The sequence below is a fragment of the Tachyglossus aculeatus genome, chromosome 2, assembly GCF_015852505.1.
Source record: "Tachyglossus aculeatus isolate mTacAcu1 chromosome 2, mTacAcu1.pri, whole genome shotgun sequence".
NCBI classification, from domain to species: Eukaryota; Metazoa; Chordata; class Mammalia; order Monotremata; family Tachyglossidae; genus Tachyglossus; species Tachyglossus aculeatus.
Window position 1 is genome coordinate 131,396,117 of NC_052067.1, and position 26,146 is coordinate 131,422,262.

Here is a 26,146-nt window from a genome sequence, read left to right on the forward strand (position 1 = left end):
TCATTTCAGCGTGGCTCAGTGGAAAGAGCCCGGGCTTTGGAGTCAGTGGTCATGGGTTCAAATCCTGGCTCCGCCAATTGTCAGCTGGGTGACTTTGGGCAAGTCACTTCACTTCTCTGGGCCTCAGTGACCTCATCTGGAAAATGGGGATGAAGACTGTGAGCCCCCCGTGGGACAACCTGATCACCTTGTAACCTCCCCAGTGCTTAGAACAGTGCTTTGCACATAGTAAGCGCTTAATAAATGCCATTATTATTATTATTATTGAGCACTTACTGTGTGCAGGGCACTGTACTAAGGGCTTGGGAGAGTGCAATACACCTGGAAATGAACAAGACTGAAAAAATAAAGCCAAAGGTAACAGCCGTTCCTTTTCCTTGGTAAAACGTTGGTTGTAGTGTCGAAAACGGTCTCGTGTAACAGCGGAAAAAGCACTTAAACGTCTCCAGTTCAACTTGTAGTCGCTGTAATAGTTTCTAGGATGCCTAAGGAAGTCTCATCGTTCATTCAGTCGTATTTATATAATCGTATTTCACATCGAGTCATGTTAAGTCAAAGAATTCAGCCCAAGAGAGGAATTTAAACCGAGGTATTCAAGCCAAGCCATTCAATTCAAACCAAACCATTGACCAAAATGTAAAAATGTAAAAATTCGCAAATTAACCACTTTGATTTATTCATAAAGGAGCGTTCCCAAACATGGCACCTAGAGCCATATGGAAAACATGGTGAAAACATGGGCTAGCAACAGGGTACATAAGAGAACCATATATCTCTTAAAAAAAACGGACACACCTGCTCGGAAAACCCAACTTGTACGTTCATATCAATCAATCAATCAATCGTATTTATTGAGCGCTTACTGTGTGCAGAGCACTGGACTAAGCGCTTGGGAAGTACAAGTTGGCAACATATAGAGACAGTCCCTACCCAACAGTGGGCTCACAGTCTAAAAGGGGGAGACAGAACAAAACCAAACATACTAACAAAATCAAATAGAATAGATATGTACAAGTAAAATAGAGTAATAAATATGTACAAACACATATACATATATACAGGTGCTGTGGGGAAGGGAAGGAGGTAAGATGGTGGGGATGGGGAGAGATGAGGGGAATGGGGACAGGCCACAGCTCTATCTCTGCCTCATTTATTTTGTTAATACGTTTGGTTTTGTTGTCTGTCTCCCCCTTCTAGACTGTGAGCCCACTGTTGGGTAGGGACCGTCTCTAGATGTTGCCAACTTGTACTTCCCAAGCGCTTAGTACAGTGCTCCGCACACAGTAAGCGCTCAATAAATACGAATGAATGAATGAATACGATTGATTGATTGATTGATAAGCCGAAATCACATCCCACTAGTGAAGTTGTCTACTTCACCAAATTAAAAACAAAAATAGCACAAAGTCTGAGAAAGGCTTTGTACAGCATCAATTCCCTAATTGGAAACGCGGGCATGGCAAAAAAAAAAAAAATAGCTTTGAGAAAGAAACTGCTGATTTAACATGTGGGCAGAGACTGTGATCTGACTATCTCATATAATAATAATGGCATTTATTAAGCGCTTACTATGTGCGAAGCACTGTTCTAAGCGCTGGGGAGGTTACAAGGTGATCAGGTTGTCCCACGGGGGGGCTCACAGTCTTAATCCCCATTTAACGGATGATTTAACATTAATTCCTGTGGAGAATTACATTTTAAAGCTCTTTCACTTAACACTTATTCTTATGGAGCAGATTGAAAACGCTGTTTACTCTGTCCTGCCTGATTTGTATAAATCCACCTAGCACTTAGTATAATAATAATAATAATAATAATAATAATGATGATGGCATTTGTTAAGCGCTTACTATGTGCGAAGCACTGTTCTAAGCGCTGGGGAGGTTACAAGGTGATCAGGTTGTCCCACGGTGGGGGGCTCACAGTCTTAATCCCCATTTAACAGATGATTTACCATTAATTCCTGTGGCGAATTACACTTTAAAGCTCTTTCACTTAACACTTATTCTCATGGAACAGGTTGAAAACGCTGTTTTCTCTGTCCAGCCTGATTTGTATAAATCCACTTAGTATAATAATAATGATGATGATGATGATGGCATTTGCTAAGCGCTTACTATGTGCGAAGCACTGTTCTAAGCGCTGGGGGGGATACAAGGGGATCAGGTTGTCCCGCGGTGGGGGGCTCACGGTCTTAATCCCCATTTTACAGATGATTTAACATTAATTCCTGTGGAGAATTACACTTTAAAGCTCTTACACTTAACACTTATTCTCATGGAACAAATTGAAAACGCTATTTACTCTGTCCAGCTGGATTTGTATAAATCCACCTAGCAATCAATCAATCAATGAATCGTATTTACTGAGCACTTACTGTGTGCAGAGCACTGTACTAAGCGCTTGGGAAGTACAAGTTGGTAACATATAGAGACAGTCCCTACCCAACAGTGGGCCTAGCACTTAGTATAATAATAATAATAATAATAATAATGGCATTTGTTAAGCGCTTACTATGTGCGAAGCACTGTTCTAAGCGCTGGGGAGGTTACAAGGTGATCAGGTTGTCCCACGGGGGGGCTCACAGTCTTCATCCCCATTTAACAGATGATTTAACATTAATTCCTGTGGAGAATTACACTTTAAAGCTCTCGTCTCTATATGTTGCCAACTTGTACTTCCCAAGCGCTTAGTACAGTGCTCTGCACACAGTAAGCGCTCAATAAATATGATTGATTGATTTCACTTAACACTTATTCTCATGGAACAGATTGAAAACGCTGTTTACTCTGTCCAGCCTGATTTGTATAAATCCACTTAGTATAATAATAATAATGATGATGATGGCATTTGTTAAGCGCTTACTATGTGCGAAGCACTGTTCTAAGCGCTGGGGAGGTTACAAGGTGATCAGGTTGTCCCACGAGGGGCTCACAGTCTTAATCCCCATTTTACGGATGATTTAACATTAATTCCTGTGGCGAATTACACTTTAAAGCTCTTTCACTTAACACTTATTCTCATGGAACAGATTGAAAACGCTGTTTACTCTGCCCAGCTGGATTTGTATAAATCCACCTAGCAATCAATCAATCAATCATATTTACTGAGCGCTTACTGTGTGCAGAGCACTGTACTAAGCGCTTGGGAAGTACAAGTTGGTAACATATAGAGACAGTCCCTACCCAACAGTGGGCCTAGCACTTAGTATAATAATAATAATAATAATGATGATGATGATGGCACAGTGTCAGCGCTTAGAACAGTGTGTTGCACATAGTAAGCACTTAACAAATGCCATTATTATCATTATTATTATTATTTGGTAAGCGCTTACTATGTACAAAGCACTGTTCTAAGCGCTGGGGAGGTTACAAGGTGATTAGGTTGTCCCACGGTGGGCTCACAGTCTTAATACCCATTTTACAGATGATTTACCATTAATTCCTGTGGAGAATTACACTTTAAAGCTCTTTCACTTAACACTTATTCTCATGGAACAGATTGAAAACGCTGTTTACTCTGTCCAGCCTGATTTGTATAAATCCACTTAGTATAATAATAATGATGATGATGGCATTTGTTAAGCGCCTACTATGTGCAAAGCACTGTTCTAAGCGCTGGGGAGGTTACAAGGTGATCAGGTTGTCCCACGGGGGGCTCACAGTCTTCATCCCCATTTTACAGATGAGGGAACTGAGGCCCAGAGAAGTGAAGTGACTTGCCCAAAGTCACCCAGCTGACAATTGGCGGAGCCGGGATTTGAACCCACGACCTCTGACTTCAAAGCCCGGGCTCTTTCCACTGAGCCACGCTGCTTCTCTACCGCAGCACTTAGTACAGCGCTTGGTACATAGGAAGTGATAGGAGGGGCAGCGTGGCTCAGTGGAAAGAGCCCCGGCTTTGGAGTCAGAGGTCCTGGGTTCGAATCCCGACTCCACCATATGTCTGCTGTGTGACCTTGGGCAAGTCACTTCACTTCTCTGGGCCTCAGTTCCCTCATCTGTAAAATGGGGATTAAGACTGTGAGCCCCACGTGGGACAACTTGATCACCTTGTAACCCCCCCAGCGCTTAGAACAGTGCTCTGCACATAGTAAGTGCTTAAAAAATGCCATTATTATTATTATTTACAAGTACCCTTATTATTACTATTTGCAAGCGGGATGGGACTTGGGGATGGCCACCTTCCCAAAGCTTACAAAGTTTTCAACTCTGCGTGGAAACTCCCGGCTCCGCCACTTATCTGCAGTGAGACCTTGGACAGGCCGCTTCTCTGTGCCTCAGTTACCTCATCTGTAAAACGGGGATGAAGACCGTGAGCCTCACGAGGGACAACCTGATTGCCCTGCATCTCCCCCAGCGCTTAGAACAGTGCTTGGCACATGGTAAGTGCTTAACAAACTTCTAGCCTGTGAGCCCACTGTTGGGTAGGGACTGTCTCTATATGTTGCCAACTTGGACTTCCCAAGCGCTTAGCACAGTGCTCTGCACACAGTAAGCACTCAATAAATGTTTGTATGTATTTATTACTCTATTTATTTTATTTGTACATATTTATTCTATTTATTTTATTTTGTTAATATGTTCTGTTTTCTGTCTCCCCCTACTAGCCTGTGAGCCCACTGTTGGGTAGGGACCGTCTCTATATGTTGCCAACTTGGACTTCCCAAGCGCTTAGCACAGTGCTCTGCACACAGTAAGCGCTCAATAAATGTTTGTATGTATTTATTACTCTATTTTATTTGTACATATTTATTCTATTTATTTTATTTTGTTAATATGTTCTGTTTTCTGTCTCCCCCTACTAGACTGTGAACCCACTGTTGGGTAGGGACTGTCTCTATATGTTGCCAACTTGTACTTCCCAAGCGCTTAGTACAGTGCTCTGCACATAGTAAGCGCTCAATAAATATGATTGAATGAATGAATGAATAAATACGATTGATTGATTAACAAATACCATCATCATCATCGACTCTCCCAATCAGAGGCCTGTGGGATTTGGATGAGTGAGGGCTTGGAATGCAGCCCGAACGGCCACGTGGGTGAAATAATAATAATGATGGTCTTTGTTAAGCGCTTACTATGTGCCAAGCACTGTTCTAAGCGCTGGATAATGATGACCTCTCCCCCTCCCCCCGGCCTTACCTCCTTCCCCTCCCCACAGCACCTGTATATATGTATATAGGTTTGTACAGATTTATTACTCTATTTTACTTGTACATATTTATTCTACTTATTTTGTTTTGTTAATATGTTTTGTTGTCTCCTCCTAGACTGTGAGCCCACTGTTGGGTAGGGACCGTCTCTACATGTTGCCAACTTGTACTTCCCAAGCGCTTAGCACAGTGCTCTGCACCCAGTAAGCGCTCAATAAATACGATTGAATGAATGAATGAATCAGCACGGCTCAGTGGAAAAAGCACAGGCTTTGGAGTCAGAGGTCATGGGTTCAAATCCCGGCTCCGCCACTTGCCAGCTGTGTGACTTTGGGCAAGTCACTTCACTTCTCTGGGCCTCAGTGACCTCATCTGGAAAATGGGGATTAGGACTGTGAGTCCCCCGTGGGACAACCTGATCACCCTGTAGCCTCCCCAGCGTTTAGAACAGTGCTTTGCTCATAGTAAGCGCTTAACAAATGCCATCATTATTATCATTATCATCAACTCTTGCAATCTGAGGCCTGTGGGATTTGGATGAGTGAAGCCATGCAGGCCTGAAAGGCCACGTGGGTGAAATAATAATAATGATGGTCTTTGTTAAGCGTTTACTATGTGCCAAGCACTGTTCTAAGCGCTGGACAATGATGACATTTGGTAAGGGCTTACTCTGTGCCAAGCACTGTGGGGGTACAAGGTAATCAGGTTGTCCCACATGGGGCTCACAGTCTTAATCCCCATTTTATTCATTCATTCAATCATTTATTGGGCGCTTACTGTGTGCACAGCACTGTACTAAGCGTTTGGGAAGTACAAGTCGGCAACATATAGAGACGGTCCCTACCCAACAACGGGCTCACAGTCTAGAAGGGGGAGACAGACAACAAAACAAACAGGCAGACAGGTGTCAAATCGTCAGAATAAATAGAATTACAGCTAGTTCCAAGGCTCTAAACTAATAAATATTTATTCAATCGTATTTATTGAGCGCTTACTGTGTGCAGAGCACTGGACTAAGCGCTTGGGAAGTACAAGTCGGCAACATATCTAGAGATGGTCCCTACCCAACAGCGGGCTCACAGTCTAGAAGGGGGAGACAGACAACAAAATAAAAGAGGTAGACAGGTGTCAAATCGTCAGAATAAGTAGAATTACAGCTAGTTCCAAGGCTCTAAACTAATTAATATTCATTCAAACTAATTTATTGAGTGCTTACTGTGTGCAGAGCACTGTACTAAGCGCTTGGGAAGTACAAGTCGGCACCATATAGAGACGGTCCCTACCCAAAAATGGGCTCGCAGCCTAGAAGGGGGAGACAGACAACAAAACAGAACATGTGGACGGGTGTCAAATCGTCAGAATAAATAGAATTACAGCTAATTCCAAGGCTCTAAACTAATAAATATTCATTCAAACTAATTTATTGAGCACTTGCTGTGTGCAGAGCGCTGTACTAAGTGCTTGGGAAGTACAAGTCAGCAACATATAGAGACGGTCCCTACCCACCAACGGGCTCAGTCTAGAAGGGGGAGACAGACAACAAAACAAAACAGGTAGACAGGTGTCAAATCGTCAGAATAAATAGAATTACAGCTAGTTCCAAGGCTCTAAACTAATTAATATTCATTCAAACTAATTTATTGAGCACTTACTGTGTGTAGAGCACTGTACTAAGCACTTGGGAAGTACAAGTTGCCAACATACAGGCTCTGTCAAGCTGGCATTTGTCTACCTTCAGTGAGATAATGATGGCAATAATGATAATAATAATAATAATGGCATTTATTAAGCGCTTACTATGTGCAAAGCACTGTTCTAAGCGCTGGGGAGGTTACAAGGTGATCAGGTTGTCCCACGGGGGGCTCACAGTCATCATCCCCATTTTACAGACGAGGTCACTGAAACAAAAAGAAGTGGAGAAGCAGCGTGGCTCAGTGGAAAGTGCACAGGTTTGGGAGTCAGAGGTCATGCGTTCAAATCCCGGCTCCGCCACTTGTCAGCTGTGTGACTTTGGGCAAGTCACTTCACTGGGCCTCAGTTGTCTCATCTGTAAAATGGGGATTAAGACTGTGAGCCCCCCGTGGGACAACCTGATCACCATGTAACCTCCCCAGCGCTAAGAACAGGGCTTTGCTGTCGCGGCTTCCCGAGAAAATATCCTCCCACTGTACTAAGCGCCTACTCTCCTGTTCTGAAGGAAGAAATGATGGGGTGGCCAATGGCTCTAAATCAGGACCGTCTTCCCTTTAGCTTCCCTTTAGCTGTGCTTCCTGTGGGCGGATGGGTGTCTCTGTCTCAGTTCATTCATTCAATCGTATTTACTGAGCGCTTACTGTGTGCAGAACACTGTACTAAGCGCTTGGGAAGTACAAGTTGGCAGCATATAGAGACGGTCCCTACCCAACAGTGGGCTCACAGTCTAGAAGAGGCCAAGAAGACAGGTGAGGGCCCAAAGTGGGGTTATGAGGACTTGACACGGCCTAGCGATAAGAGCACAGGCTTGGGAGTCAGAGGACCTGAGTTCTAATCCCAGCTCTGCCCCGTACGTGCTCTGTGACCTCAGGCAAAGCCCTGAACTTCTCTGTCCCTCAGTTTCCTCATCTGTAAAAAGGGGATTCAATATCTGTCCTACCTTCCTCTTTGACTGTGAGATTATCTTGTATAATAATAATGATGATGATGATGGCATTTATTGAGCCCCTTCCTTCCTCTCCCCCTCGTCCCCCTCTCCCCCCCATCGTACCTCCTTCCCTTCAGCACCTGTATATATGTATATATGTTTGTACAGATTTATTACTCTATTTATTTTACTTGTACCTATCTATTCTATTTTATTTTGTTAGTATGTTTGGTTTTGTTCTCTGTCTCCCCCTTTTAGGCTGTGAGCCCACTGTTGGGTAGGGACTGTCTCTAGATGTTGCCAACTTGTACTTCCCAAGTCCTCAGTACAGTGCTCTGCACACAGTAAGCGCTCAATAAATATGATCGATCGATTTATTAAGCGCTTACTATGTGCAAAGCACTGTTCTAAGCACTGGGGAGGTTACAAGGTGATCAGGTTGTCCCATGGGGGGGCTCACAGTTTTCATTTCCATTTTCCAGATGAGGGAACTGAGGTCCAGAGAATAATAGTAATAATAATGATAATGGTATTTGTTACAGGGTGATCAGGTTGTCCCACGGGGGGCTCACAGTCTTCATCCCCATTTTACAGATGAGGTAACCGAGGCACAGAGAAGCTAAGTGACTTGCTCAAGGTCACACAGCAGACAAATGGCGGAGCTGGGATTCGAACCCATGACCTCTGACTCCAAAGCCCGGGCTCTTTCCACTGAGCCATGCTGCTTCTCTTATATGGAGGAGCTCACCTTGGAAAATGGGGATGAAATGGGGGAAAAGAGGAGTGAGGAAGATTTTCACAGCTGTGAGCCCGTCTTCTAGACTGTGAGCCCGTTGTGGGGTAGGGACCGTCTCTATATGTGGCCAACTTGGACTTCCCAAGCGCTTAGTACAGTGCTCTGCACACAGTAAGCGCTCAATAAATACGATTGAATGAGTGAATGAATGACAATTGGAGGAGCGGAATTTGAACCCATGACCTCTGACTCCCAAACCTGTGCTCGTTCCACTGAGCCACACTGATTACCTTGCAATAATAATCATCATAATGATGGCATTTATTAAGCGCTTACTATGTGCAAAGCACTGTTCTAAGCACTGGGGAGGTTACAAGGTGATCAGGTCGTCCACTTCAGGCTCACAGTCTTAAGTGGCTCACAGCCACTTAACTTCTCTGGGCCTCAGTTCTCTTATCTGTAAAATGGGGATTAAGACTGTGAGCCCCACGTAGGACAACCTGATCACCTTGTATCCCCCCAGCGCTTAGACAGTGCTTGGCACATAGTAAGCACTTAACAAATGCCATCATTATTATTCTAGCCTGTGAGCCCGCTGCTGAGTAGGGACCATCTCTATATGTTGCCAACTTGTACTTCCCAAGTGCTTAGTACAGTGCTCTGCACACAGTAAGCGCTCAATAAATACAATTGAATGAATGAATGATTATCCCCATTTTACAGATGAGGGAACCTAGTGACTTGCCCAAAGTCACACAGCTGACAAGTGGCGGAGCTGGGATTTGAACCCATGACCTCTGACTTGTATCTCCCCCAGCGCTTGGCACATAGTAAGCGCTTAAGAGAAGCAGCGTGGCTCAGTGGAAAGAGCCCGGGCTTTGGAGTCAGAGGTCATGGGTTCCAATCCCGGCTCCGCCAATTGTCAGCTGTGTGATTTTGGGCAAGTCACTTCACTGGGCCTCAGTTCCCTCATCTGTAAAATGGGGATTAAGACTGTGAGTTCCACGTGGGACAACCTGATCACCTCGTAACCTCCCCAGTGCTTAGAACAGTGCTTTGCACATAGTAAGCATCATTATTATTATTATTATCCCCATTTTACAGATGAGGGAACTAAGTGACTTGCCCAAAGTCACACAACTGACAAGTGGTGGAGCCGGGACTTGAACACATGACCTCTGACTTGTATCTCCCCCAGTGCTTAGAACAGTTCTTGGCACACAGTAAGCGCTTAACAAATACCATAATTATCATTATTATTAATCAGCGTCGCCCAGTGGAAAGAGCCCAGGCTTGAGAGTCAGAGGTCATGGGTTCAAATCCCTGCTGACAATTTACAATTGTCAGCTGTGTGACTTTGGGCAAGTCACTTAATTTCTCTGGGCCTCAGTTCCCTCCTCTGGAAAATGGGGATGAAGACTGTGAGCCCCCCGTGGGACAACCTGATCGCCTTGTATCCTCCCCAGTGCTTAGAACAGTGCTTTGCACATAGTAAGCGCTTAATAAATGTCATTATTATTAACAAGTACCATCATTATTGTTAATAACCTCTGCCTTTCCCTCCCTCCACTTAGAACAGTGCCTTGCACATACGAAGTGCTTAAAAAATGCCATCATTAAGTACCATCATTATCATTATTAATAACCTCTGCCTTTCCCTCCCTCCACTTAGAAGTGCTTTGCACATAGTAAGTGCTTAATAAATGCCATCATTATTATTATTTACAAGTACCATCATTATTATCATTATTAATAACCTCTGCCTTTCCCTCCCTCCACTTAGAACAGTGCTTTGCACATAGTAAGTGCTTAAAAAATGCCATCATTATTATTAACCTCTGTCTTTCCCTCCCTCCACTTAGAAGTGCTTTGCACATAGTAAGCGCTTAATAAATGCCATCATTATTATTATTATTTACAAGTACCATCATTATCATTATTATTAACCTCTGCCTTTCCCTCCCTCCACTTAGAACAGTGCTTTGCACATAGTAAGCGCTTAATAAATGCCATTATTATTATTTACAAGTACCATCATTATCATTATTAATAACCTCTGCCTTTCCCTCCCTCCACTTAGAACAGTGCTTTAGCACATAGTAAGCGCTTAAAAAATGCCATCATTATTATTATTTACAAGTACCACCATTATCATTATTATTATTATTAATAACCTCTGCCTTTCCCTCCCTCCACTTAGAACAGTGCTTTGCACATAGTAAGTGCTGAAAAAATGCCATCATTATTAACTACCATCTTCATTATTAATAACCTCTGCCTTTCCCTCCCTCCACTTAGAACAGTGCTTTGCACATAGTAAGCGCTTAATAAATGCCATCATTATTATTATTTACAAGTACCACCATTATCATTATTATTAATAACCTCTGCCTTTCCCTCCCTCCAGTTAGAACAGGGCTTTACACACAGTAAGCGCTTAAAAAATGCCATCACTATTATTAACAAGTACCATCATTATCATTATTAATGACCTCTGCCTTTCCCTCCCTCCACTTAGAACAGTGCTTTGCACACAGTAAGCACTTAATGCCATTATTATTATTATTTACAAGTCCCATCATTATCAAAATCATTATTAAGCTCTGCCTTTCCTTCCCTCCACTTAGAACAGTGCTTTGCACATAGTAAGTGCTTAATAATTGCCATTATTATTATTATTTACAAGTCCCATCATTATCAAAATCATTATTAATAAGCTCTGCCTTTCCTTCCCTCCACTTAGAACAGTGCTTTGCACATAGTAAGCGCTTAATAAATGCCATTATTATTATTATTTACAAGTCCCATCATTATCAAAATCATTATTAATAAGCTCTGCCTTTCCCTCCCTCCACTTAGAACAGTGCTTTGCACATAGTAAGCGCTTAATAAATGCCATCATTATTATTATTTACAAGTACCATCATTATCATAATTATTAATAACCTCTGCCTTTCCCTCCCTCCACTTAGAACAGTGCTTTGCACATAGTAAGCGCTTAATAAATGCCATCATTATTATTATTTACAAGTACCATCATTATCATAATTATTAATAACCTCTGCCTTTCCCTCCCTCCACTTAGAACAGTGCTTTGCACATAGTAAGCGCTTAATAAATGCCATCATTATTATTATTTACAAGTACCATCATTATCATTATTATTAATAACCTCTGCCTTTCCCTCCCTCCACTTAGAACAGTGCTTTGCACATAGTAAGCGCTTAATAAATGCCATCATCATTATTATTAACAAGTACCATCATTATCATTATTATTACTACTAATAACCTCTGCCTATGCCTCCCTCCACCTTGCCCACTCTCCCTGACAGAAAAGATGGCGGGAAGCCCCGGCTGGGCCTGGTCCAGCCCTGTCACGCCCCCCACGTGACCCCTCCGGCCAATCAGGGACGAGCGCGCCAAACGGCGCCTGAGCCCCGGCCAATCAGCGGAGGGAGCCGGGGGGGCGGGCACGAGCGCGCCGGATGACGCAAGAAGGAGCCGGCCAATCAGGGGAGGGAGCGCCGCGTGTGACGCACTTCCGGTGGACAATACGGAGATGGAGGAGAAGAATGGCCAACGTGATGGCAGCCATGATGGGGGGGCTGGAGTGGGGCCAGTCCTGGGAGCCGGACCAAGCCCTGGGCAGCGGGGCGGCCAAGGTGCGGCAGGCCGGCCGGGAACCCTTCTACCCTCACCCCTAAACCTTTAGGTTAATAATAATAACAATAATAATGATAATAATGGCATTTGTTAGGCGCTTACTATGGGCCTGGGCCTACTGTTGGGTAGGGACCGTATCTATGTGTTGCCAACCTCCTTCCCTTCCCCACAGCACCTGTATATATGTTTGTACATATTTATTACTCTATTTTACTTGTCCATATCTATTCCATTTATTTTATTTTGTTAGTATGTTTGGTTTTGTTGGCTGTCTCCCCCTTTTAGACTGTGAGCCCACTGTTGGGTAGGGACCGTCTCTAGATGTTGCCAACTTGTACTTCCCAAGCGCTTAGTCCAGTGCTCTGCACACAGTAAGCGCTCAATAAATACGACTGAATGAATGAATGACTGAACGAGTGTCATTATTATTATTATTTTCTTCTAGACTGTGAGCCCACTGTTGGGTAGGGACCGTCTCTAGATGTTGCCTACTTGGACTTCCCAAGCGCTTAGTACAGTGCTCTGCACACAGTAAGCGCTCAATAAATACGAATGAATGAATGATGGTGACCCAGGGCTGTGTGTGGTAGTAAAAGACCGAAAAGAGGACAGAAATTGAGTGCGGATGTCAGTTTGGGAATCAAGATGGTAGATTGGGTAGGGAGAGCAGATCCTGCATCATCATCATCATCATCAATCGTATTTATTGAGCGCTTACTGTGTGCAGAGCACCGTACTAAGCACTTGGGAAGTATAAGTTGGCAACATATACAAGTTGGCAACTTGGGATCGAAGGAAAAGATTCACCGAGGTCCTTTGCCCTGAAATATTACCCACTAAGTATGAAACTTACTGTGGTGATTATCATTTGCCATTAATGTGGTACAGAGGTGATTTTCAGTCATAATTACTGGTGAATTTCATAGTCAGGGCTGCGTTTGAGTGGGAAGGACTGTTATATATAAGTGAATGTACATATATATATATATATGAGAGAGATAGAGAGAGAGAGAGAGGAAAATATTTCAGCATCTGAGTATATAAAAGTAAATAGAAACCTGCTAAACAGTGCTCATATAATAAACATATTACATAAAACGTATGAAGGTTGCTTAGTGGATTCTGGTATCTTGCAAACCAGTTTCCCATTGTAAATGGTTAATTGTTCATGGTTCCCTTTAGAGTGCATGTTCAAAAGCTGTACAGACAAGCTTTAAAAGTAGAAGATGGCTGACCTGTCCAGGTAAGATAAACATGTCTATTGTTTTGGTATTTATGTACTTGAAAGGTATATACATTGCAGGAAAACATTAAGTAAATGGAAACTTTTGAATGCACTGTCAACAGGTCTGATATTAAAGTGCTTTTAGGCCTCTTCATAATAATAATTTTGGTATTTGTTATTCAAATCAGTCAATCGTCATCATCATCAGTCGTATTTATTGAGCGCTTACTGTGTGCAGAACACTGTACTAAGCGCTTGGGAAGTACAAATTGGCAACATATAGAGACAGTCCCTACCCAACAGTGGGCTCACGGTCTAAAAGGGGGAGACAGAGAACAAATACAAACATACTAACAAAATAAAATAAAAAGAATAGATATGTACAAGTAAAATAAATAAATAGAGTAATAAATATGTACAAACATATACATATATACAGGTGCTGTGGGGAAGGGAAGGAGGTAAGATGGGATGGAGAGGGAGATGAGGGGGAGAGGAAGGAAGGGGCTCAGTCTGGGAAATCGTATTTATTGAGCGCTTACTGTGTGCCGAGCACTATACTAAGCGCTTGGGAAGTACAAGTTGGCAACATATAGAGACAGTCCCTACCCAACAGTGGGCTCACAGTCTAAAAGGGGGAGACGGAGAACAAAACCAAACATACTAACAAAATAAAATTGAGCACTTAATGTGTGAAGAGCCTGAATTAAGCGCTTGGGAGAGGACGATACAACAATAAACAGATACACTCTCTGCCCACAACGAGCTTACAGTCTAGAGGTGGGGAAGAGACAGACATCAGTATAAATAAATTGCAGATATGTACAAAAGTGCTGTGGGGCTGGGATGGGGGGAGAACAGAGGGAGGAAATCAGGGCGATGCAGAAGGGGGTGGGAGATGAGGAAAGTCCCCTTTTAGACTGTGTGCCCACTGTTGGGTAGGGACTGTCTCTATATGTTGCCAATTTGTACTTCCCAAGCGCTTAGTCCAGTGCTCTGCACATAGTAAGCGCTCAATAAATACGATTGATGATGATGATGATGAAAGTGGGGCTTAGTGTGGGAAGGCCTCTTGGCGGAAACGTGCCGTCATTCAGACTTTGAAGAGGGGAAGAGTCACCGCGTGTCAGATTTGAGGAGGGAGGACGTCCCAGGCCAGAGGCAGGATGTGGACGAGGGGTTGGCGGCGAGGTAGGTGAGACTGAGGCACAGTGAGAAGGTTAGCATTGGAGGAGCGAAGTGTGGGGACTGAACTGTAGTAGGAGAGTAGTGAGGTAAGAGGGGACAAGGGGACCGATGACTTTGAAGCCAATGGTGAGGAGTTTTTGTTTGATGTGGAAGTGGGTGGGCAACCGCTGGAGGTTTTTGAAGAGCGGGGAAACACATCCTGAACTTTTTTGTAGAAAAATGAGCCGGCCAGCAGAGCAAAGTATGAACCAGAGTTTGGGAGAGGAGGCTGATGCGGTAATCCAAGCAGGACAGGATGAGCGAATGTATTAACGGGCAGGAGGAGACGAATATTAAAAAAGAAATGACAGAGGAAATGGCAGAGAGGAAGGATGTGGACATAAGAGCTGTGGGGCTTGGAGCGGGGACAGGAACAAAGCGTTCCCCCTTTTAGACTGTGAGCCCACTGTTGGGTAGGGACTGTCTCTATGTGTTGCCGACTTGGACTTCCCAAGCGCTTAGTACAGTGCTCTGCACACAGTAAGCGCTCCGTAAGTACGATTGATGCTGATGCTGATGATGTTTCAGGGGTACAGTCCCAAGCTTAGAAGCGGCGCTGAAGGGAGGGCGAATCGGGAGGGGAAATGAGACCGCAGTGATTTGTCATCATTATTAGTAGTGATAATGGCATTTATTAAGCACTTACTATGTGCAAGGCACTGTTCTAAGCGCTGGGGAGGTTGCAAGGTGATCAGGTTGGCCCACAGGGGGCTCACAGTCTTCATCCCCATTTTACAGGTGAGGGAACTGAGGCCCAGAGAAGTGAAGTGACTTGCCCAAAGTCACACAGCTGACAAGTGGCAGAGCCGGGATTCGAATCCATGACCTCTGACTCCAGAGTCTGGGCTCTTTCCACTGAGCCACGCTGCTTCTCTAGTAGTAGTAGTAGTAGTGGTGGTAGTAGTGGTTGTAGTGGTAGTGGTGGTAGTAGTAGTAGTGGTGGTGGTGGTAATAGTGGTAGTAGTAGTAGTAGTGATAATACCTCGCTTTTCCATTTCACCTTAGCTGGGGGTGAGAATTATACTGTATGCACAACAGTTGGGTGGCAGAGGAGATCTCAGTAGCAACAGGTGGAAAAATATCAACACCAAATAATGTTGAAATGAAAAATGAGCAAGCTTGACATGTGTCCCGTCAAATGGTTTTTACTTGGATTTGTTTTGTAGATAGTTTTGACTCCTCAGATGATCCAGTTTCGTCCTTGGCAGTCAATTCACCATCAAAATGTTCCCCCAGTGCGAGGAAACATTACAGGAAATCCCATTATGGCTTGTACACTCATCTGAATCGGTAAGAGCACGGTTTTAGTTTCTTTTTAAATAATAGTAATAATGGTACTTGTTAAGCCTGTGCTAAGTGCTGTTTTAAGCACTGGGGCAGATACAGGTTAATCAGGTTGGACACATTCTCCGTCCCATGCGGGGCTCACACTTTTAATCCCCATTTTCCAGGTGAGGTAACTGAGGCCCAGAGCAGGGAAGTGATTTGCCCCCCCGTCGCACAGCTGACACGCGGAGGAGCCAGGGATTGGAACCTGGTCCTTCTGACTTCTTGTCCGCTAAGACACACTGCTTCTTTTTTTTAGCACCGTTTAGCACTCACCCACTGTGATCTTAATTAGCACAGCTTGGAATCCTCTTTGGAAGTGTATTTCACTTGAAACTTTATAATAATAATAATAATAATCTCTTCCTCCCTTCAAGGCCCTGCTGAGAGCTCACCTCCTCCAGGAGGCCTTCCCAGACTGAGCCCCTTCCTTCCTCTCCCCCTCGCCCCCCTCTCCATCCCCCCATCTTACCTCCTTCCCTTCCCCACAGCACCTGTATATATGTATATATGGTTGTACATATTTATTACTCTATTTATTTATTTATTTATTTATTTTACTTGTACATTTCTATCCTATTTATTTTATTTTGTTGGTATGTTTGGTTCTGTTCTCTGTCTCCCCCTTTTAGACTGTGCTCACAGTCTTCATCCCCATTTTACAGGTGAGGGAACTGAGGCCCAGAGAAGTGAAGTGACTTGCCCAGTCACACAGCTGACAAGTGGCAGAACCGGGATTCTGCCCGGTTCTGTTGGGTAGGGACTGTCTCTATGTGTTGCCAATTTGTACTTCCCAAGCGCTTAGTACAGTGCTCTGCACATAGTAAGTGCTCAATAAATATGATTGATTGATTGATTGATTGATTAATGAGGGTATTTATTAAGCGCTTACTACTTATAATAATAATAATGGTATTTATTAAGTGCTTACTACATACAAAGCACTGTTCTAAGTGCTGGGGAGGTTACAAGGAGACCAGGTTGTCCCACCGGTGGCTCCCACTCTTAATCCCCATTTTCCAGATGAGGGAACTGAGGCCCAGAGAAGTAAAGTGACTTGCCCAAAGTCACACAGCTGACAATTTGGCGGAGCTGGGATTCGAACCCATGACCCCCGACTCTAAAGTCCGGGCTCTTTCCACTGAGCCACGCTGCTCTCCAGGGTGAGGTAGCAAATGCGAATCATCAAGCAAGTAGCCTTAAGACCAATTTCTGTGATGGAGTGATTCTAAACTGTTATTGTTAGGCACAGAATTAATCAATCAATCGTATTTATTGAGCGCTTACTGTGTGCAGAGCACTGTACTAAGCGCTTGGGAAGTACAAGTTGGCAACGTATAGAGACGGTCCCTACCCAACGGTGGGCTCGCAGTCTAGTCATTACCCTGAATTCTTTCAATCTGCTAAATATTAGAAAGACATAAGGCTTAGTACAGTGCTCTGCACACAGTCAGCGCTCAATAAATACGATTGAATGAATAAGGCTGAGGAAACTCTTACATCCATAGTCCTGCCCTCCCCCCTCCTTATTTCAGGGTCTCCGCCACCGGAAAAAAGCTTCAGCGTTTAAGATTTTCCCAAGACCTCACTCTGGCAGCATTAAGATTGTGTCTACCCTAGGAATGGATATTCTTCCCAAATGGATTTTTCAGAAGAAAATGCTTCCAAATCACATAGTCGGAGAAGCAGCGTGGCTCAGTGGAAAGGGCCCGGGCTTTGGAGTCAGAGGTCATGGGTTCAAATCCCGGCTCCGCCACTTGTCAGCCGGGTGACTTTGGGCAAGTCGCTTCACTTCTCTGGGCCTCAGTGACCTCGTCTGGAAAATGGGGATGAAGACTGTGAGCCCCCTGTGGGACGACTTGATCGTCTTGTAACCTCCCCGGCGCTTAGAACAGTGCTTTGCACATAGTAAGCGCTTAATAAATGCCATTAAAAAAAAAAAAACCCGGCTCCGCCAACTGTCAGCTGTGTGACTTTGGGCAAGTCACTTCACTTCTCTGGGCCTCAGTGACCTCATCTGGAAAATGGGGATGAAGACTGTGAGCCCCCCGTGGGACAACCTGATCGCCTTGTAACCTCCCCAGCGCTTAGTACAGTGCTTTGCACATAGGAAGCGCTTAATAAATGCCATTAAAAAAAAAAACAAACCCTGGCTCCGCCAGTTGTCATCTGGGTGACTTTGGGTAAGTCACTTCACTTCTCTGGGCCTCAGTGACCTCATCTGGAAAATGGGGATGAAGACTGTGAGCCCCCCGTGGGACAACCTGATCGACTTGTAACCACCCCAGCGCTTAGAACAGTGCTTTGCACATAGTAAGCGCTTAATAAATGCCATTAAAAAAAAAAACAAACCCCGGCTCCGCCAGTTGTCATCTGGCTGACTTGGGGCAAGTCACTTCACTTCTCTGGGCCTCAGTTCCCTCACCTGGAAAATGGGGATGAAGACTGTGAGCCCCCCGTGGGACAACCTGATCACCTTGTAACCACCCCAGCGCTTAGAACAGTGCTTTGCACATAGTAAGCGCTTAATAAATGCCATTAAAAAAACAAACAAACCCCGGCTCCGCCAATTGTCATCTGGGTGACTTGGGGCAAGTCACTTCACTTCTCTGGGCTTCAGTTCCCTCACCTGGAAAATGGGGATTAAGACTGTGAGCCCCCCGTGGGACAACCTGATCACCTTGTAACCTCCCCAGCGGTTAGAACAGTACTTTGCACATAGTAAGCGCTTAATAAATGCCATTATAATTATAATGGCCCGTCATTGTGGCCCGTCCTTCTCCTGGAAGCACTATAAACCTTAGCTTCACTGATACTCTCCTGTCCTGGTTCGCTTCTGTCTCTGACCATCCCTTTTCCGTCTCTTTCACGGGAAAGATTGATTGATTGATTGATTGATGGATTGATTTTAGAGTGGGTGATCTCTAAATTAGTTTTCCCTTCTAGAATGAGTGTGTGGAGGGGGAACTTTTCCTCTTTCGCCCTGTCATCCACTGAGCTTTCACCAGATCCTCCTCTGCTTCCCACCCTGTCACTGTGGGATCGCCTCAAGGTTCAGAGGGAGCTGGGTTCTAGTCCCGGCTCTGCCCCTTGTCTGCTGGGTGATCTCGGGCAAGTGCCCTCATTCATTCATTCAGTCGTATTTATTGAGCACTTACTGTGTGCAGAGCACTGGACTAAGCGCTTGGGAAGTCCAAGTTGGCAACATATATGCCAAATATGTACAAGAGGAATAAATAGAGTAAAAAATCTGTACAAACATATGCAGGTGCTGTGGGGAGGGGAAGGAGGTAGGGCGGGGAATGGGGAGGGGGAGAGGAAAATGGGGCTCAGTCTGGGAAGGCCTCCTGGAGGAGGAGAGCTCTCAGTAATAATAATAATAATAATGGTAATAATAATACTTCACTTCCCCCTTTTAGACTGTGAGCCCAATGTTGAGTAGGGACTGTCCCTATATGTGGCCAATTTGTACTTCCCAAGTGCTTAGTACAGTGCTCTGCACATAGTAAGCGCTCAATAAATATGATTGATTGATTGATTCACTTCTCTGGGCCTGTATATATGTTTGTACATATTTATTACTCTATTTATTTATTTTACTTGTACATATCTATTCTATTTATTTTATTTTGTTAGTATGTTTGGTTTTGTTCTCTGTCTCCCCCTTTTAGACTGTGAGCCCACTGTTGGGTAGGGACTGTCTCTATATGTTGCCGACTTGTACTTCCCAAGCGCTTAGTACAGTGCTCTGCACACAGTAAGCGCTCAATAAATACGATTGATGATGATGATGGGCCTCAGTTCCCTCGTCTGGAAAATGGGGATTCAGACTGTGAGCCCCATGTGAGACAGAGACTGAGTCCAACCTGATTCCCCGCTCCTCAACCAGATACGTTCCTGAGCGCCAGAGTCGGCTGATGGAATGATTCGATTCAGATCGGGGAAGCAGCGTGGCTCAGTGGAAAGAGCCCGGGCTTTGGAGTCAGAGGTCATGGGTTCGAATCCCAACTCCACCACATGTCTGCTGTGTGACCTTGGGCAAGTCACTTCACTTCTCTGCGCCTCAGTTCCCTCATCTGTAAAATGGGGGTGAAGACTGTGAGCCCCACGTGGGACAACTTGATCACCTTGTATCCCCCCAGCGCTTAGAACAGTGCTCTGCACATAGTAAGCGCTTAATAAATGCCATCATTATTATTATTATTATGGCTGGGAGATTAACTGGGGAAAATCTTCGGGACCCAAAGAACCGGGCCTCCTCCCCTTTTCCTCACAGACCCAAACACACCCCGGACTCAGTAGCATGGCAACACCAAGCCCTATAAGAGGACAAGTCTATACGGTCTTCATCTTCTGGACTGTGTGCCCGCTGTTGGGTAGGGACCGTCTCTATATGTCGCCAACTTGTACTTCCCAAGCGCTTAGTACAGTACCCTGCACGCGGTAAGCGCCCAATAAATACGATTGAATGAGTGAAGATAAGGGCAGGCCGAACGCAACAGGGCAACTTTAATTCTGACTGCCGTGGGCCATGGTGTCATTGAGTCCTAAGTCTCCCCACCACTCCCTTACCCACGTCGCCCACTTAATATCTTTTTTGCGATTTGCAGCTCTGGACAGAAGCCTAGTGGAAGATTTCCTCCCACTACTCGCCCACCTAACACCGCAAAGATGCTCCTACTCATTCATTCATTCGTTCAGTTGTATTTATTGAGCGCTTACTGTGTGCAGAGCACCGTACTAAGAGCTTGGGAAGTACAAGTTGGCAACATCAATCAATCAATCATATTTATTAAGCGCTTACTGTGTGCAGAGCACTGTACTAAGAGCTTGGGAAGTACAAGTTGGCAACATCAATCAATCAATCAATCGTATTTATTGAGCGCTTACTGTGTGCAGAGCACTGTACTAAGAGCTTGGGAAGTACAAGTTGGCAACATCAATCAATCAATCAATCGTATTTATTGAGCGCTTACTGTGTGCAGAGCACTGTACTAAGAGCTTGGGAAGTACAAGTTGGCAACATCAATCAATCAATCAATCGTATTGAGCGCTTACTGTGTGCAGAGCACCGTACTAAGAGCTTGTGAAGTACAAGTTGGCAACATCAATCAATCAATCGTATTTATTGAGCGCTTACTGTGTGCAGAGCACTGTACTAAGAGCTTGGGAAGTACAAGTTGGCAACATCAATCAATCAATCGTATTTATTGAGCGCTTACTGTGTGCAGAGCACTGTACTAAGAGCTTGGGAAGTACAAGTTGGCAACATCAATCAATCAATCGTGTTTATTGAGCGCTTACTGTGTGCAGAGCACTGTACTAAGAGGTTGGGAAGTACAAGTTGGCAACATCAATCAATCAATCGTGTTTATTGAGCGCTTACTGTGTGCAGAGCACTGTACTAAGAGGTTGGGAAGTACAAGTTGGCAACATCAATCAATCAATCGTATTTATTGAGCGCTTACTGTGTGCAGAGCACTGTACTAAGCGCTTGGGAAGTCCAAGCTGGCAACACATAGAGACGGTCCCTACCCAACAGCGGGCTCACAGTCCAGAAGATGAAGACTCAGAGATGGAGAGTGTATAGACTTGTCCTCTGACCCGTAAGCTCGTTGTGGGCAGAGATCGTGTCTTCCAGCTCTTTTATATTGCATCCTTCCCAGGTTTTAGGGAAGTGCTGTGCACACAGAAAGTGTTCGATAACTGCCGTTTGATTGATCGATTGATAGGTGACGTTTACAGATACGAGAGCCGCAAAGGGCAGGCGTGAATTCTATAAAAGGGTGGTTTTCAGGCCGGAAAGAGAGAATGATGAGAGGAAAGCCCAGTGGATGACAGGGCGAAAGAGGAAAAGTTCTCCCCAACACTCATTCCAGAAGGGAAAACTAATTTAGAGATCACCTACTCTAAAATCAATCGATCAATCAATCAATCGTATTTATTGAGCGCTGACTGTGTGCAGAGCACTGTACTAAGCGCTTGGGAAGTACAAGTTGGCAACATGTAGAGACAGTCCCTACCCAACAGTGGGCTCACAGTCTAAAAGCAAATGACTTTGTAGGGTTACTGGGCAAACTCAGGACAAAACACGTATTTCATCCTAAAGAAAGGTTGCGGACTCACTTTCGAGACATCCGGCTGGAGACCCGAGTAAGACGGCGAGTCTCAGGGTGTAAGTCAGTCTCCCAGAATCGAAGCTACACTCCCGACAGTGTATGGCTCAGTGGAAAGAGCCCGGGCTTGGGAGTCCGAGGTCATGGGTTCAAATCGCGGTTCCGCCAGTTGTCAGCCGTGTGACTTTGAGCAAGTCACTTCACTTCCCTGGGCCTCAGTTACCTCATCTGTAAAGTGGGGATTAAGACTGTGAGCCCCACAGGGGACAACCTGATCACCTTGTATCCCCCCCAGCATTAGAACAGTGCTTTGCCATAATAAGTGCTTAATAAGTGCTTAACAAATCAATCAATGTCAATCAATCGTATTTATTGAGCGCTTACTGTGTGCAGAGCACTGTACTAAGCGCTTGGGCAGTACAAGTTGGCAACATATAGAGACAGTCCCTACCCAACAGTGGGCTCACAGTCTAAAAGGGGGAATGCCCCTGCCATCATTATTATTATTATTATTATTATATAGCTGTGTATGTAGCTATAACTCTATTTATTCTGAAGGCATTGACACCTGTCCACATGTTTTGTTTTGCTGTCTGTCTCCCCCTTCTAGACTGTGAGCCCGCTGTTGGGTAGGGACCGTGTCTAGATGTTGCCAACTTGTACTTCCCAAGCGCTTAGTTCAGTGCTCTGCAATCAATCAATCGTATTTATTGAGCGCTTACTGTGTGCAGAGCACTGTACACAGTAAGCGCTCAATAAATACGATTGAATGAATGAATGAATCTGTGTGCCCTTGGGCAAGTCATGGGAGCATTTCAGACTCGTGCCATCCTAGAACTTCCAAGTTGGTTTGGGCTCCTGTTAACCACAGACAACCCCTCCAAGCGATGTGCCTGCTGAGTGACCGTGGGCAAGTCCCTCAACTTCTCTGGGCCTCGATTACCTCGTTTGTAAAATGGGAATTAAGACTGTGAGCCCCATGTGGGACAAGAACTATGTCCAACCTGATAAGCGCTTAGTACAGTGCTCTGCACACAGTAAGCGCTCAATAAATACGATTGATGAGGATGATTAGCTCGTATCTACCCGAGTGCTTAGTACAGTGCCTGGCATATAAGTAAGCACTCAATAAATACGATTGAATGAATGAATACTGAGAGCCCACCTCCTCCAGGAGGCCTTCCCACACTGAGCCCCCTCTTTCCTCTCTCCTTCCCCTCCCCACAGCCCCTCTGTGTGTGTTTGTACAGATTTATTACTCTATTTTACTTGTACATTTATTTATTCTATTTATTAATGATGTCTGTCTAGCGCTTAGAACAGTGCTTTGCTCATAGTAAGCACTTAGTAAATGCCATCGTTATTATTATTATCTAGCTGTACTTCTATTTATTCTGATGACTTGACCCCTGTCCACATGTTTCGTTTTGTTGCCTGTCTCCCCCTTCTAGACTGTGAGCCCGCTGTCGGGTAGGGACCGTCTCTGTGTGTTGCCAACTTGTACTTCCCAAGCGCTTAGTACATGCTCTGCACACAGTAAGTGCTCAATAAATACGATTGAATGAATGAATATAGTAAGTGCTTAACAAACACCATAAAAAAATATCATTGGAAAGCAAGAAAGTAATAAAGTCAGGTTTGATTCTTCTGGAAAGAAAGAGAAAGCGGGTTTTTTGGCTCTATCAATCAACGGTACTTATCGAGCACTTACTATGTGCAGAGCACTATACTAATCGCTTGGAAGAGCAATTAACGAGTACCTTAATTCAAGAACCATACATGAGAGCGAATTATGGGCCTGTTTATGTTTGCCTTTATTTATAATGCTGTTATTTGAAGCAACTGGACAGTCCCATGGCTGATTTTTTGGTTTTCAAAGCCTTCAAGGTGGGTTGGATGCCTTCTCTGAAATAAGCCCCTTGGTGACAGAAGAAGAGTCGATCGAGGATGATCAGAGAGTCAGTCTAATTCAGAATATAGTCACACGCGCCGAAACAGGTAAGCAGAAATAGATGTTCATTCCGATTATTTGTTTCACTTCGCAGGCATAGACTGACAAGGGGTCCGATGGTCTTTTCACAGTGTGATAGACGGGGGAACTGTCACGACTTTACCTCCTAATCCGCATTGTAATCGGCCTCCCCATGGGTAGGAGAGAAAGGAGGATGAGAGAGTTAATTGCTCAGAGCCATGCCATGGGACGGGACAAGGTGATGAAGAAAGATGTCAACTAGTGAGAAAAAGCGCCAAATTCATTCATTCAGTTGTACAAATTCATTCATTCATTCATTCAATCGTATTTATTGAGCGCTTACTATGTGCAGAGCACTGTACTAAGCGCTTGGGAAGTCCAAGTTGGCAACATAGAGAGACGGTCCCTACCCAACAGTGGGCTCACGGTCTAGAAGGGGGAGACAGAGAACAAAACATATTAAGAAAATAAAATAAGTAGAATAAATATGTGCAAGTAAAATAAATAGAGTAGTAAAAACGTACAAACATGTATACAGGTGTTGTGGGGAAGGGAAGGAGGTAAGGCGGGGGGGATGGAGAGAGGGAGGAGGGGAGGAGTAGAAAAAAGAGCTGAGGTCTTGGGTTTTTCCCATTGTGAAAATGGGTAATAATGCCAACAGCAGTGGTTTTGTTGGCCCACGTCATCCCCCGGGCCTGGAATGCCCTCCCTCTGCCCATCCGCCAAGCTTGCTCTCTTCCTCCCTTCAAGGCCCTGCTGAGAGCTCACCTCCTCCAGGAGGCCTTCCCACACTGAGCCCCTTCCTTCCTCTCCCCCTCGTCCCCCTCTCCATCCCCCCCGTCTTACCTCCTTCCCTTCCCCACAGCACCTGTATATATGTATATATGGTTGTACATATTTATTACTCTATTTATTTATTTTACTTGTACATATCTATCCTATTTATTTTATTTTGTTAGTATGTTTGGTTTTGTTCTCCGTCTCCCCCTTTTAGACTGTGAGCCCACTGTTGGGTAGGGACCGTCTCTATATGTTGCCCATTTGTACCTCCCAAGCGCTTAGTACAGTGCTCTGCACATAGTAAGCGCTCAATAAATACGATTGATGATGATGATGATGGTAAGCACTTACTATGTGCCAGGTGTAGGTACACAAGTTAATCGGGTTGGACGGGGTCCCTAGGTCACAGAGGGCTCGCAGCCTTGATACCCATTTTACAGATGAGTTACAGAGAGGTGAAGTGACTTGACCAAGGCCACACCGCAGGCAAGCGGCAGGGCTTGGATTCAAATCTAGGTCCCCTAGCTCCCAGGTCACGACGCTTCTCAGCACCACCTTTTTATCTGATCGGCGATTTTTATTTCCCAAAGCGAGTCTGCACCAGGTTTCTCTTTTCTGCCCAATTGACATCACTCTGAGGTAGAGAAGGAATGAGCGCATCGTCTTCGCGTTACAAATGAGAAGCAGCGTGTCTCAGTGGAAAGAGCCGGGGCTTTGGAGTCGGAGGTCATGGGTTCAAATCCCGGCTCCGCCAGTTGCCGGCTGTGTGACTTCGGGCAAGTCACTTCTCTGGCCCTCAGTTCCCTCGTCTGTAAAAATGGGGAAGGCCCCGTGGGACAAGCTGATCACCTTGTAACCTCCCTAGTGCCTAGAACAGTGCTTTGCACGTAGTAAGCGCTTAATAAATGCTGTTATTGTTATTATTATTATTAAATGAAGAAATTGAGGCCCAGCGGGAATCAGGGATACGCTCAACGTGTCACACACAGCAGGTCAGCGAAGAGCCGAGACAAGACTCGGTGTCCTCACGGACTCTACTGAACGTCGCCGCTCTTCTCACAGTTGGCAGTTTGGGTAACGCATTTTCGGGCTAAAGCCAAGGCGTTTTGTCTGCCCCCCAAAAATCAGTATTCTCTTTGTGATGCAAATAACCCCTGCCACAGCTTTTGCCTTTTTTTTTACGGTATTTGTTAATCAATCAATCAATCGCATTTATTGAGCGCTTACTGTGTGCAGAGCACTGGAGTAAGCGCTTGGGAAGTACAAGTTGGCGACATAGAGAGGCGGTCCCTACCCAGCAGTGGGCTCACAGTCGGAA

General features: G+C 44.8%; 1 protein-coding gene across 2 annotated transcripts in view; it reads left to right on the forward strand.

The window, feature by feature from the left end:
- The first annotated feature begins 12,107 nt into the window (after nucleotides 1-12,107).
- The window catches only part of CCDC138 (coiled-coil domain containing 138), a 93,246-nt gene continuing 79,207 nt past the window's right edge, over nucleotides 12,108-26,146 (forward strand). For both annotated transcript variants that reach the window (XR_005457342.1, XM_038772410.1), the window contains exons 1-4: nucleotides 12,108-12,181; nucleotides 13,365-13,425; nucleotides 15,801-15,924; nucleotides 23,956-24,074. Coding sequence is in view for 1 of the 2 variants with exons in the window: in XM_038772410.1 (XP_038628338.1) it covers nucleotides 12,113-12,181; nucleotides 13,365-13,425; nucleotides 15,801-15,924; nucleotides 23,956-24,074 (373 nt within the window). In the remaining variant the exon portion in view is untranslated. The remainder of the gene's footprint in view (nucleotides 12,182-13,364; nucleotides 13,426-15,800; nucleotides 15,925-23,955; nucleotides 24,075-26,146) is intronic.